At 45.3% G+C, this 13,620-nt stretch overlaps 1 protein-coding gene across 4 annotated transcripts in view; it reads right to left on the bottom strand.

Annotated features, from left to right (window-relative positions):
* The window catches only part of GLE1 (GLE1 RNA export mediator), a 29,048-nt gene that overhangs the window by 2,617 nt on the left and 12,811 nt on the right, over positions 1–13,620 (bottom strand). For 3 of the 4 annotated variants that reach the window (XM_064579659.1, XM_064579661.1, XM_045883267.3), the window contains exons 6-14: positions 13,272–13,526; positions 8,118–8,349; positions 6,835–6,947; positions 6,604–6,673; positions 4,475–4,617; positions 4,185–4,375; positions 2,464–2,593; positions 1,386–1,490; positions 125–207 (exon numbers count right to left, since the gene is read on the bottom strand). In XM_064579659.1, coding sequence (XP_064435729.1) covers positions 125–207; positions 1,386–1,490; positions 2,464–2,593; positions 4,185–4,375; positions 4,475–4,617; positions 6,604–6,673; positions 6,835–6,947; positions 8,118–8,349; positions 13,272–13,526 — 1,322 coding nt within the window. The remainder of the gene's footprint in view (positions 1–124; positions 208–1,385; positions 1,491–2,463; positions 2,594–4,184; positions 4,376–4,474; positions 4,618–6,603; positions 6,674–6,834; positions 6,948–8,117; positions 8,350–13,271; positions 13,527–13,620) is intronic. The other variant, XM_064579662.1, reaches the window with a different exon arrangement.

Raw genomic sequence — 13,620 nt, 5'->3', positions numbered from 1 at the left:
ATATCACACTTAATACAGGTGCTTTTAACCAAGTCAAACCCAGCATGTCACAGCACGCAAGGGCCTCTGTTGCCATGTGTTTCACCCACTGAGTCCCGTGTAGTCTACTCAATGCGCCACATACCTGGGGAAGTAGTCTTCTTTGATGAGAAGGATCATCTTCCAGAACTGTACCTGGTACTGCTTCATGAGGGCATTTCCACACACCTAGGGAAAGACAGACACCGTCAGAGCAGAGAATGCAAAGTCACGCTCATACAAGAGATCCGTAAAGAACACCAGCCCTCTGCCTTTCACTCCTACCAAGAATTTCAGCCACAGTGCCACTTAGCTAGCTCTGCAAGGGAATAAATGGAAAAATCCAACCTTCTTTGGAAGCATTTCTCTATATATGATAATACCTCCATTAAACCAGACCGCCAAGAGGCCAGGTATTTTAGCAAACTAGAAAATGTGAATTAAACTTATTTATTCTTTGATTCTACTGAATGGAAACCTTTTTGAAGGCATGGCATTCTTCCTAACTGTAATAAGCAGAGCATACAGAACATCACCGTGTTCTCAAATTTAGTCATGATCTCTGCTCATGTCGTGTGACTTCAGGAACTCTAAGGTGAATGGAAGCATTTGGCATTCTAGGCTCAACAGCCCAGATCTGTTATGGTGTGTGCCCCCAAGCCTTTAACCTTTAAGAAATGTCTCCTTTCCACAGAAACCCTTACCCTCATCCTATAGTGGTGGCCCCTCATAGGCAGACAGGACTGTAAAGAACCTTCCGGACAATGGAGATACCTGACCCAAGCTAGCTGATCATATTCGTTCTCCCTAGGAATGAGGGATCACAAAGATGGGATAGCAGTTCCACTACCCTGGGGGACCACACTGAGGCGAAGGGCTAGAGCCCAGGATGGCCCATCTTCTCCCCTGGGCACAGAGAACTAGAGAAAGCTGGCTTATAAGGAAGCAGCCTGCAAGAAGAGCACAGGAAGGACCATGTGGCCCCAGAAAGACTCCTCGTATCTGGTAACATTCTAGTTCTTGGTTCGAGGCCCACATGAGAGTCAACTATACATTCTACCCTTGGTTCTGGGAGTCAATGCTCTATCCCTAAAACAAATGTCCCTTTCTGCTTGTGCTGGGATGTACAGTTTTTTTCTTCTTTACAATAAGACGACAAGCACACAGAGAAAGAAAGCACAGTGGGAAGAAAAGCCAAAAGCTAGGTTTGTCTTTAGCACTCGGGAAAAATGTTTGACACCGGATCTTAATGCTGTTCTCACCATCAGCCTCTGTTTCTATATTGCTTCCTGATCCAGGTCATGCAGTGGCCGAAGGCTGCTTCAGAAACCACTGTCTCTCTCTCATGTGGTAACTGCATTACGTACCTCCAAGAAGTCAAAGAGGAGGGTGGCTGTCACATCTGACAGGGGCTCCATATTTAAGATTTGTGCCAACCAGCGCCAGCCGTGATTTAAGCCATGAGGATGAATCTGGGAGGGAAGACACTTGGTCACGATTTGATCTCACTGTATCCAGAGATCTAAACTCCCAAGGTTATCCTCCAGCCATTACTAAGTGACATGAACCCCCCGGATCATCAAAATCAAGCACATGCCGCAGGGCAGAACAACACAAGATGAACAAATTATTTTCAAATGTCCCAGCACACTGGAACCCACACATTTTTTTACACATCTGGCAACTTTGGTTTCAGGGATTTCAACAGATACCAGTATAGACATTTTATTTATTATTTTTGGTACCTTTAGCACAGAACCTGGGACACAGCAGGTACACGATAAAAATTTGGATTCGATCCATTATGATCCCTTCTCATTAGGTTCCCGAGTACATTAACTTCTCCATATCTCTAATCTGTGTTCTTTGAGAAAAGCACTGGGCTAGCAGGTCAAAGCCCTGCACCCCAGCTGTGGCTTTGTCACTGACAGTGTGTGTCACCATAGCTCGCTGAGACTCCATCTGCTCATTTGTGACATGAGGCACCAGCCAGGTCTAAAATGACAGAATCGGGGCGCCTGGCTGGCTGAGTCAATAGAGTATGCGATTCTTGATCTCAGGGTCATGAGATCGAGCCCCACGCTGGGCTAAGAACTTACTTAAATAACAACAACACCACCACCACCTGATACTCTATCATTTAAATCACTCCTCTTCTAATAGAATCTTCTAACCTTAATGACTGGTTTACAACAGATTGTCGTCTGGTAGACCCTCTTACAAACCCAGTTCTTTAAAGGCTCAACTAAATCAAATAGCTCTGCTGGACCAAGTTTCCCAATACTCAACATCAACTTCTCTAAAGCACACTTAGGGAGTAGCGATACACACTAAGTTCTCATATAATGAGACTGCCCCGGCGGCAAGAAGGGCAATAGTCCCCGGGGACAAAATACACAAATACGGTCTGACCTCTCACTATCGATAGCAGGCCTTTTCTACTACCTCTTGTCGGCTTCCGTATGGCCACCGGAGCTGGATGATGGCAGCGTAGAGTCGGATCATCCCAGACATGCGTTTTAGAAAGTTGTCCTGCTGTTCCACTTTGGAGTCCTTCACTTGGTAGCCAAGCATCCTGTGTGGAAAGAAAAAATTCAGTGTGACAAGGCCAAAGTGAGGATGACAAATCACAACTTTTTATGGATAAAAGAAACAATCTAGTATTATTACATTTAGCATTATTATTAGTATTATTACTAGCATTAGTATTAGTTTTTTAAAGTAGGCTCCATGCCCAATGTGGAGCCTGAATCACAACCTCATGATTGAGAGCTGCATAATCTACAACTGAGCCAACCATACGCCTCTATTTTTTCTTTTTTAAGGTAAACTCTAGGCCCAACATAGGGTTCAAACTCATGACCCCAAGATCAAGAGTCGCATGCTCTACAGACTGAGCCAGCCAGGTGCCCGTTTTTAGCATTATTCTTACTACATATCATTATTGTTACTACACATCAATATCTCTGCAGAATACTTTGTTTACAAAGCAAGCATATTGACAATCACATCTGTGCATCACATAAGCCCCGCAAGGTAAACTCACAGGATTTTTTTTTTTTTTTAAAGATTCCATCTATTTATTTGACAGAGAGAGAGCACAAGTAGGCAGAGCGGGCAGGCAGAGGGAGAGGGAGAAGCAGACTCCCCGCCGAGCAGGGAGCCCGATGCAGGACTCGATCCCAGGACCCCGGGACCACGACCTGAGCCAAAGGCAGACACTTAACCGACTGAACCACCCAGGCGTCCCAGGATTTTTTTTTAAACATTTTATTTTTAAGCAATCTCTGCACCAACATGGGGCTCAAGCGCATAACCCCAAGATCAAGAGTTGCACGCTCTACCGACAGAGCCAGCCAGGCACCCCAAAATCACAGGACTGATGGATATCATTACCCCCATTTGCAAACAAGGAAAATGATGCTCAAAGAGCTTAAGTGACTGGGGCGCCTGGGTGGCTCAGTCGGTTAAGCATCTGCCTTCGGCTCAGGTCATGATTCTGGGGTCCTGGGATCGAGCCCCATGTCGGGCTCCCTGCTCAGCCAGGAGCCTGCTTCTCTCTCTCCCTCTGCCTGCCCCAACCCCGCTTGTGCTCTCTCTCTCACTGTCAAATAAATAAATAAAATCTTAAAAAAAAAAAAAGCTTAAGTGACTGACCCACTTTGCAAATCATTAAATGATAAAGCTGGGCACAATTCTAAAACCCCTGGATTCTAGATCCAGTATTCTTTTCCCTAAACTATATTAATTATTGCACTTGATTCCACAAATCCCAAAGAAGCCAGTCTGTATGAAAGACATTGGATTATCTGATAGAACATTCCAGGTACATATGAGGAGCTTTGAAAGGAGGGAGAATGAACCCCAGTTCTTTTTTTTCTCTTAAGATTATTTATATTTTAGAGAGAGAGAGAAACAGAGAAAGTGCACACACGATCAAGGGGAGGGGCAGAGGGAGAGAGAGAGAGCGAGCATCTCAAGCAGACTCGGTGCTCAGTGCAGAGCCCAACATGGGGCTCGATCCCACAACCTTGAGATCATGACCTGAGCTGCTGAAATCAAGAGTCAGATGCTTAGCCAACTGTGCCACCCAGACACCTCCAAACCCCAGTTATATTTGTATTTCATTCAGCCCCTGAGGAGAGTGAGGAGAAAAACAACCTCACCTCTGATAGTCTTCCAACGCCATTCCCTCCTTGAAAGCCGGGTAGAAGGGAACAGAGTAGGGACACTTCCTGTGGAGGTGAGCAAGAATGAGGTCGCCCACTCTGGGGTGGAGCTCCCAGATTCCAGATGCCACAACCGCAATGGGGAATGCTGCTTCATGGTGAGAGGCCACCTCCTCCTCTCCTTGTTTCTGGAAGAGCAGAGACAGGACCACATTAGTTACTATGAAGAGAAGCTTAAAGGCTGCGCCCCAGCCTCCCCCTATACCTCTGGCAACAAGGATTCTCACCACAAATTTCTCTGCCAGCTTGTACTGGACAAAGTCCAGGCCCTGTGGGTTCAGGGTGACGGACACAGAGCGCCCGCCACACTGAACGGGTTTTCCAGAGAGCAGGCTGTGGATCTTGTCGAAGATCTCCTTCAGCTTTGAGCCTGGGTATGGCGGAGATAAAGTTGGTTAAAAGACTCAACTGCAGACCACTCTGCTTCTCATCACTGCAATAAGAAGGCCTCTACAAAAAATCCAGCCATGCAGCCCTGCACAAGGTCAGAAGCTAAAGCAAAATACTGTTGCAGAAAAATATATGACACGCAAATAAAATATGTGTTGTCTGAGGTGCAGAAGTACATGAAACGTGGTACTATTTCAAAGGAATTCCTTGTTTGGGAAGAAACACATTCTGAAACTGACACATAGAGCGGGAAATGGTAGGGAAACAGGTGTGGGATGGCTACAGATCCCATGTGGCCGACATCCTGAGAGGAGTCATTTGCATCTCTGGGAAAACCCTTCTAAAGGATCTTCCCAGCTCTCAATGACTCCCCCTTCTCTGGGACCTGCCTCCTTCCATCCACAGATATGCCAAGGTGGGCTCACGATGGCTTTATTTGTATTCCGGATCCTGTGTACCCCAGCTCCGAGCTGGCTACAGTTTGATGAGGAGTGACTAGCTGAGCCAATCAGCCAACTGAATGAGTCACCTCCTGGAAGTGGCTGGCCCTGCAATACACGTGTTCATGAACACCAGGGCCTTGCACCTGCTGAGTGGTCCAAAGAACAGTGGTCTACCTAATATCAGAGATGTGCAGAGGGAAGATGAGAGAAAAGGTTCCTAGGGTTTCTAGCTCCTGAGACCTAGCCCCATTTCTGCCAGTAGGTTCTGAGAAACACCGCTGTAGCTTTAGAATAAATGCCTTTTTTTTTGGCCTCAGCAGATCTAAACTGGTCTCCATTACTTAAACCTTACCGAGATACCAAAATAGTAGCTCCCACCCCTACTAAGTCATACTTCAGTACTACTTTACTGATGGTTTCAAAGGACCAAATTTCCTATCAGCCCCTTTCTCTGTGCTGCTCCAGTTAGGAAAGTCAGCTCCCAACCCTCTGCCTGGCATGGCCTCCCACATCCCATATGCCACACCAGCACCAGAGAGATTTAAATTCTGCTCCAAATCTAACTACTCATGGATGTCTGCCTTTCAAGAGGCAGGAATTAGACCATCCCTTTCTCCGTACTCAGCACGTACTAAGCACTGACTCTAGAGCATGTCTGCATCTGGCTCTTCAAAGACTTAACCATGATGGTGCAGACAAAGGAAACATAGGAAATATGCAGTAAAGTGAAGAACAGCAAAACTAGAGCTTGATCAGAAGTGAAGAATGAAACAGGACTGGGGAGACTGAGTAGAGCAGTGACGGGGTGGCATGGCTGTCAGGTCAACCTCACCCCCATTGCTGTTGGGAACAAAGGAAATGGCACTTTAAAGTCCAGAAGGTGATTCAGGCTTATTTATTTATACCTTGCCCTGAACCACAGAGAACTTCAGGCAGCAGGGTGATATGTAAATTCTGTCATAGCATCTCTCATGGTCAAGAACTGCAACTTGTCTACACTTTCTAGGCAACAAGTGAGTCAGGGGAACCGGGACCCAGGCTAAGTCAGAGCAGATTTTCAGCTGTTCACACTCGCCAGCCACCGGGCAGCACGGCTTGTAACCTGGAAGCTTCCATATTACAGCTCTATAAAAACGAACCGTTGTTTCTGAATGAGAGTAAGACATAACTTATACATGCCTGATCCAATGTCACCTGTTTGAACAGACTCTGTCTACAGGAACCTTACAGAGGGGTAGATCTGGAGTCTTAAAAAAAAATAACAAAATAGGAGCGCCTGGGTGGCTCAGTCGGTTAAGCGGCTGCCTTCAGCTCAGGTCATGATCCCAGGGTCCTGGGATCGAGCCCCACATCGGGCTCCCTGCTCAGCGGAGAGCCTGCTTCTCCCTCTCCCTCTGCCTGCTGCTCTGCCTACTTGTGCTCTCTCTCTCTGTGTCAAATAAATAAATAAAATCTTAAAAAATAAAATAAAATAAAATAACAAAATGAAGCAAAGGGCCACAGTCTTAACTCCTCTGACCAACCTGCAATGGTGGAGATTTGGCTCACTGGGATGGTGGCAGCCTTCTGGAGGTCCATCTTTATCTTTTTGGCCTGCCAGGAGAGAACAGTGAGAGAGCAAGCAGTGTTTGGAAGGGCTGAGTAGATGCCAGTAGGATTGGGGAATGTGACATACTAGCGACATTCTTTTGGGACAGGAGGCTGTTCACAGCACTACCAGGCCCAGAGGGTTCCCAACCTACAGCCCTCCCTACCTGACTGTCTTTGCTGTTGGTCAATTCCTCAAAGGCCAACACGCACTGACTAGAAGCGTCCTGTAGCTGTTGGTACCACTGCATTGTACTATCCTGTACCTTCACCTGGAGGTCTGAGAAAGAAGAGCGAGGCTTTCGTAATAGCTAGCATTTACTCAACGCTTTTTTAAAAAATATGTATTTATTTAAGTAATCTCTTCCTCTAACGTAAGGCTCAAACCCACAACCCAAAGATCAAGAACCTCATACTCTTCCGACTGAGCCAGCCCGGTGCCCCTTCACTGAACGCTTAAAATAAGCCAGGCACTGTTCTAATCAGCTGATATAGATATTAACTGCTTTCATTGTCACAACAACCCTATGAAGTAGATACATTATCTTCATTTTCTAGATAAGGAAATAGGTGTAGAAAGGTTAATTTGCCAAAGTCACATAGCCAGGAAGTAGAAAAACTACATTCCCACAGATCTGGCTCCAAAGCCAGCATTAGTCTCAACCATTATGATATACTGATCCTCTTATGTATTAAGTGAGCATCTATTGTGAACATATTTATTTTACCCTTGATCTTAGCCAAAAGGCCGAAAAGCGATCGTGCGTTATTTTAAAAACTCAGAGCAGCTGGGGCACCTGGGTGGTTTAGTCAGTTAAGTGTCTCCCTTTGGGCAGTCCTGGGACTGAGTCCCGCATCAGGCTCCCTGCTCAGCAGGGAACCTGCTTCTCCTTCTCCCTCTGCTTACACTCTCTCAAATAAAATCTTAAAAAAAAAAAAACAAACCCAAAAAACCGGGGCGCCTGGGTGGCTTAGTCATTGGGCGTCTGCCTTTGGCTCTGGTCATGATCCTGGGTCCTGGGATCAAGCCCCGTGTTGGGCTCCCTGCTCAGTGGGGGGCCTGCTTCTCCCTCCCCCTCTGCTGCTCTCCCTGCTTATGCTCTGTGTCTCTCTCTGTCAAATAAATAAAATCTTTAAAAAAACAAAAACAAAAAACTGCATTTAAAAAAACAAACACCAAAAAAACAAAAACCCCAAAACCCAAAACCTCAGAGAAGCAAAACTTGGGATAATACATCTACTAGAATGACACAGAATTTCAAGTCCTCATGGCTAGTGTCTGGCTCCACATCAACCAAACTGAATGTAAATTCAGTAAAAATTCAGTACTGAATTTTACATAATCTAAAAGTTCTGGTATATTGTCCTGAAACTTAACACCGTTATTTAAAAGCATTCTTGTTTCCTTTCACATTCTGGGTTAAAGGACTGTATCCACGCCAACACCCACCTTCATTCTGTTTCCCTCCTAGGCCCTGGCTGGGAGCTGGGGTCTCTCTGGGGACCTCCGGCCCCTGCTGCATCTTTGACTCCTGACGCTTTTCTTGGGCCGCCTCTTCATCCTGCCTCCTCTTGTCTTCACAGGCCTTGGTGATCTCCTGCTGCAAGCTTGTAAGGAGGTCCCGCATTTCCTGCAGGGCTCTCTCTGCCACAGCCTGGTCCTCTGCTGTGGGAAAGCCGTTCTGTCAGGGGGACAGAGGCAGAGCTTAGTGTCTGTTCCCTAGGCACCTGTGAAGCCAAATCACAACTTACACACAAGTCAACAATTTCTAAATTGGAACAGTTACACCAATGAAGTGCCCATGTTCAACATGTTGATCCCTACTGCTTCCTGTTCTCTTAAAGGTAATACCGGATTTACCATCACATCCACAGGCAGACCTGAGTACGGATGCTTCCATGCTCTCACCAACACTGGTTGTGATAATTTTTTGAAAGTTTGTGACAATAGTCTAGATAAAATGATATTGTGTTTTAATATGCCTTAATTTTAGGGGGCGCCTGGGTGGCTCAGCTGGTTGAGCATCTGCCTCTAGCTCAGTTTGCGATCTCAGGATCCTGGGATTGAGTCCCATGTCTGGCTCTCTGCTCGGTGGGCAGCCTGCTTCTCCCTCTCCCTCTGCTGCTCCCCCTGCTTGTGCTCTCTGTCATATGAATAGATAAAATCTTAACAACAAAACAAAACAAAAAAACTTAGTTTCAAATTTACCAATTGTATTTCTCCTTTTACAGCTGCCTGTCTGGTCCTTTCCTCATTTTCTGTTAGTGGAATGGAGGTAGAGAGTGATTTATTTATCCTTTTTCCCATAGATATAAGAACTCTCTCTGTAGCAAGGACAATAAATTTTGGCCTGCTTTAGATGTTAAAAATATGTTTCCTAAGTTATAATGCGTCTTTCAGTTTTGTGTACTCATATCTATTGATCCTTCCCATTGTTATGCCTCCACACCTTAACATAACTGAAATATTCACCTAGATTTTTTTCACTGAACATGATTTATTTTTGTCTCTTTGACAAAGATTATAGAGTTAATCAGATGAAAGAACGGTACAAATTTAATCTTTACCTTTTTAAAAAAATTTTATTTGACAGAGATTTATTTCTGTCAAATAAACAAAATTTTTAAAAAATCAAAACTTTTCATCAAAACTTCATTGGTGCACCTCTCCTAAAAGCCTTCACTTCATTGGTGCAACTGTCCCCCTGGGCCTCCCTCTGCTGCTCCCCCTGCTTTAAAACAAGCAGGGGGAGCAGCAGAGGGAGAGGGAGAAGCAGGCTGCCTACCAAGCAGAGAGCCAGACATGGGACATGAGGGGAGCAGGAAAGGGAGTACAAGGCTCCCCACTGAGCAGGGAGCCTGATGCGGGGCTTAATCCCAGGATCCTGGGATCATGACCTGAGCTCAAAGCAGACACTTAACCAACTGAGACACCCAGGTGCCCCTTAATCTTTACTTTTATGGTTCTAATTCATCTTTTCCCCACTGATCTGAAATGGTACCATTTTTTTTTTAAAAAGATTTTATTTATTTGAGAGAGAGAGAGGGCTCACAAGTAGGGAGAAGGGCAAAGGGAGAGGGAAAAGCAGACTCCCCCCTAAGCAGGGAGCCTGCCGTGGGGCTCGATCCCAGGACTCTGAGGTCATGACCTGAGCTGAAGGTAGACGCTTAACCGACTGAGCCACCCGCCTGCCCAGATCAAGAGTAGCATGCTTTTTCTACTGAGTCAGCAGGTGCCCCATGTATTCACTTTTTTTTCTTAAAGATTTTATTTTTAAGTAATCTTTGCAACCAACACAGGGCTTGCACTCATGACCTGGAGATCAAGAGTCACATGCCCTAGAGACTAAGCCAGCCAGGTAATCCTAATTTTTTTTTTTTAATTTTTAAAATTATTTATTTATTTGACAGAGACAGAGACAGCAAGAGCAGGAGCACAAGCAGGGGAGTGGGAGAGGGAGAAGCAGGCTTCCCGCCGAACAGGGAGCCCGATGTGGGGCTCGATCCCAGGACCCCGGGATCATGACCTGAGCCAAAGGCAGACGGCCAACGACTGAGCCACCCAGGCGCCCTAAAATTTTAATTAAAATTCAGTTCTGGGGCGCCTGGGTGGCTCAGTCGTTAAGCATCTGCCTTCAACTCAGGTCATGATCCTGGGGTCCTGGGATCGATCCCCACATCGGGCTCCCTGCTTGGCAGGAAGCCTGCTTGTCCCTCTCCCACTCCCCCTGCTTGTGCTCCTGCTCTCGCTCTGTCAAATAAATTAAAAAAAAAAAAAAAAAAATTCAGTTCTTCAGTCACAGTAGCCATATTTCAAGTCCTCAAAGGCCATACAGCTAATGGCTACTGTATTGCAGAGCATAAATATGGAACATTTCCATCACCACAGAAAGTTCTGTTGGATGGCACTGTCCTCAAGTTACCAGTTCACAGGAAATACAGGTAATAAAGAAACCTAATATACCACAGGGTTAGGGTTAGCAATTGGATTCTGGAGTTTTCCAGAATGTAGGGAATTTTATAGAACCAATGATCCAGACTCTTTGATAATTAAATGGCAAGGAAAAAGAAATAAGGGATGCAGAGTCTTGAGATTAAAAGACTTAACTAAGAGGGGCACCTGGGTGGCTCAGTCGTTAAGCGTCTGCCTTCAGCTCAGGTCATGATCCCAGGGTCCTGGGATCGAGCCCCGCATCGGGCTCCCTGCTCCGCAGGAAGCCTGCTTCTCCCTCTCTCACTCCCCCTGCCTATGTTCCCCCTCTCACTATCAAATAAATAAATAAAATCTTAAAAAAAAAAAAAAGACTTAAGAGACTTAGACCAAAAGGTTGAAACTTGTGTAGATGTCAATGTTCCAACCAACTGTTAAAAAAATTTTAGGGGAGGGGCGCCTGGGTGGCTCAGTTGGTTAAGCGTCTGCCTTCAGCTCAGGTCATGATCCCAGGGTCCTGGGATCGAGCCCCACATTGGGCTCCCTGCTCCGCGGGAAGCCTGCTTCTCCCTCTCCCACTCCCCCTGCTTGTGTTCTTGCTCTCGCTCTCTCTTTCTCAAATAAATAAATGAAATCTTAAAAAAAAAAAAAAAAATTTTTTTTTAGACAGGAGTGTCTGGGTGGCTCAGTTGGTTAAGCGTCTCACTTCGGCTCAGATCTGATCTCAGGGCTCCGTGCTTAGCAGGGAGTCTGCTTGTCCCTCTGCCCCTCCCCCTGCTTGTGCATGTGCTCTCCTCTCTCTTTCAAAAAAATAAATAAATTCTTCAAAAAAAAAAATTTAGGGCGCCTGGGTGGCTCAGTCGTTAAGCGTCTGCCTCTGGCTCAGGTCATGATCCGAGAGTCCTGGGATCAAGCCCCGCATTAGGCTCCCTGCTCGGCAGGGGGCCTACTTCTCCCTCTCCCACTGCCCCACCAACCCCCGGTGGTGTTCCCTCTCTCACTGTTTCTTTCAAGTAAGTAAATAAAATCTTAAAAAAAAAAAATTTTAGGGCGCCTGGGTGGCTCAGATGGTTAAGCGTCTGCCTTCGGCTCAGGTCATGATCCCAGGGTCCTGGGATCGAGTCCCGCATCGGGCTCTCTGCTCCTTGGGAGCCTGCTTCTCCCTCTGCCTCTCTCTCTCTCTGTCTCTCATGAATAAATAAATAAAAATCTTTAAAAAAAAAAAAAAAAATTTTAGACAAGTGGAAAAATTTGAACACTTACTAGATATTTGGTCATATTAAATTATTGTTTTTTTTTCTTAGATGTGATATTAGTATTCTGTTTGTTAACAAAGACTTTTATCTTTTAGAGATACATACAAAGTATTTCCCCAGATGAAGTTACATCTGAGATTCACTGTAAAACCATTCGGGAGAGGGCATGCAGCTGGAAAGAGAGATGAAATAAGACTGCCATGTGTTGATTCTTGCTCAAGCTGGGGAATGGTTGCATAAAGGTTCATTATGCTGTTCTAATTCTGTGTAGGTTTGAAATTTTACAAAAGGAAAGGTAAATAAAAGCTATAAAGCTAATTCAAAGGGAACGATAAACTATAAAAATAAACTTCTGCCTCAAATATGATAAATGCATAAAATTCTTAATATTTAGAACATGTATCGGGCGCCTGGGTGGCTCAGGTGGTTGGGCAACTGCCTTCAGCTCAGGTCATGATCCTGGAGTCCCGGGATCGAGTCCCGCATTGGGCTCCCTGCTCAGCGGGGAGTCTGCTTCTCCCTCTCCTGCTCCCCCCTCTCGTGCTCACTCTCTCTCTCTCAAATAAATAAATAAAATCCAAAAAAAAAAAATATTTAGAACATGTATCAACTGGATTTTTAAAACAAAACTCACGCAGAAATATGAACTAAGGGTAAGAAGGTACAATTCATAAAAATGTCAATTGTGGGGGGCGCCTGGCTGGCTCAGTAGAGTCAATCTTGATCTTGGGGTCGTGAGTTCAAACCCCATGCTGGGCATGGAGCCTACTTCAAGAAAAAAATTAAAAAGTTAAAAAAAAAAATGTGAATTGCTACAAGCTTTGGGTAAGAATCAAGAACCTTAAAATTCTTTGACCAAGTAATTGTTTCTAGGAAATTTTCTCAAAGAAATACAAGAAAGGCATATATAAAATGGTATCACTACAGTGTTATGCATGGTAGTAAAAATACAGAAACTTAAATGTTCAACAGTAGGCATGTTTTTTCAAACGATTTTGGTAAGATTATATGTGCAAAGTATCCAATTCTGACAAGTTCATCAAATACTTACTGAATATCTGCTATGTGTCACGGTAATACTTGCAGTTTTTAACACTGCTTTAATTAAAAAATCAAAATATTGTTAATGGTTATAGTAATTATGCTTTCAAAATACGTTAACTGAAAAAAGCAATGCACATTCCCGTAAGGTTTTAACTTTTACCATAGCATTGCAGGTGCTCAATAAAATACTACTGAATGAATGCAACTATTTTGCAATCAGAATAAACAATTATCTGTTTAACATAAGACAGGAAATTCGGTATGTATGAGTCCAATTTGGCGTGGGAATAACTGCCCCCACGCAACTTGTCAGGGAAGAAAGATGAAATGCTAATCGGGATTATCTCTTCAAGGTCCCTCCAAAGACCCTCACCTCAGACGTGGCCCGAATGATCCCCGAGACAAGGCCGCAGAGCTGGTTGCCTCGGGTCCGGAAGGCAGACAGGTCAAGCTTCAGCGCGTCTTTGTGCGGCTCGGAGGCATCCAGCTGTTGGTTGAGGTGCAGCACCTCCTCCTGCAGGGCATAGAGGCTCCGTAGGCGAACCTGGCCTTCTTCCCTCCGCAGCCGTTCCTGCTCCACCTGCTTCACGCGCTGCTGCTCGGCCTCCCGCAGCTTCAGGTTGAGAATCTACACGAAGGGCAGTCCTGTTACCTCTCTCGGAGGCGCCCCTGGGCCTTCTCTTTCCACGTCCCCCAAGCCTTATGTGGGCTCCATATGTTCA

This window comes from Mirounga angustirostris, unplaced genomic scaffold, assembly GCF_029215605.1.
Source record: "Mirounga angustirostris isolate CCGP_5_RB_7025 unplaced genomic scaffold, mMirAng1.0.hap1 SCAF_15, whole genome shotgun sequence".
In the NCBI taxonomy this organism is placed as follows: domain Eukaryota; kingdom Metazoa; phylum Chordata; class Mammalia; order Carnivora; family Phocidae; genus Mirounga; species Mirounga angustirostris.
Note: the sequence above shows the minus strand (reverse complement) of the source record. Positions and strands in the feature narration are given on the sequence as shown.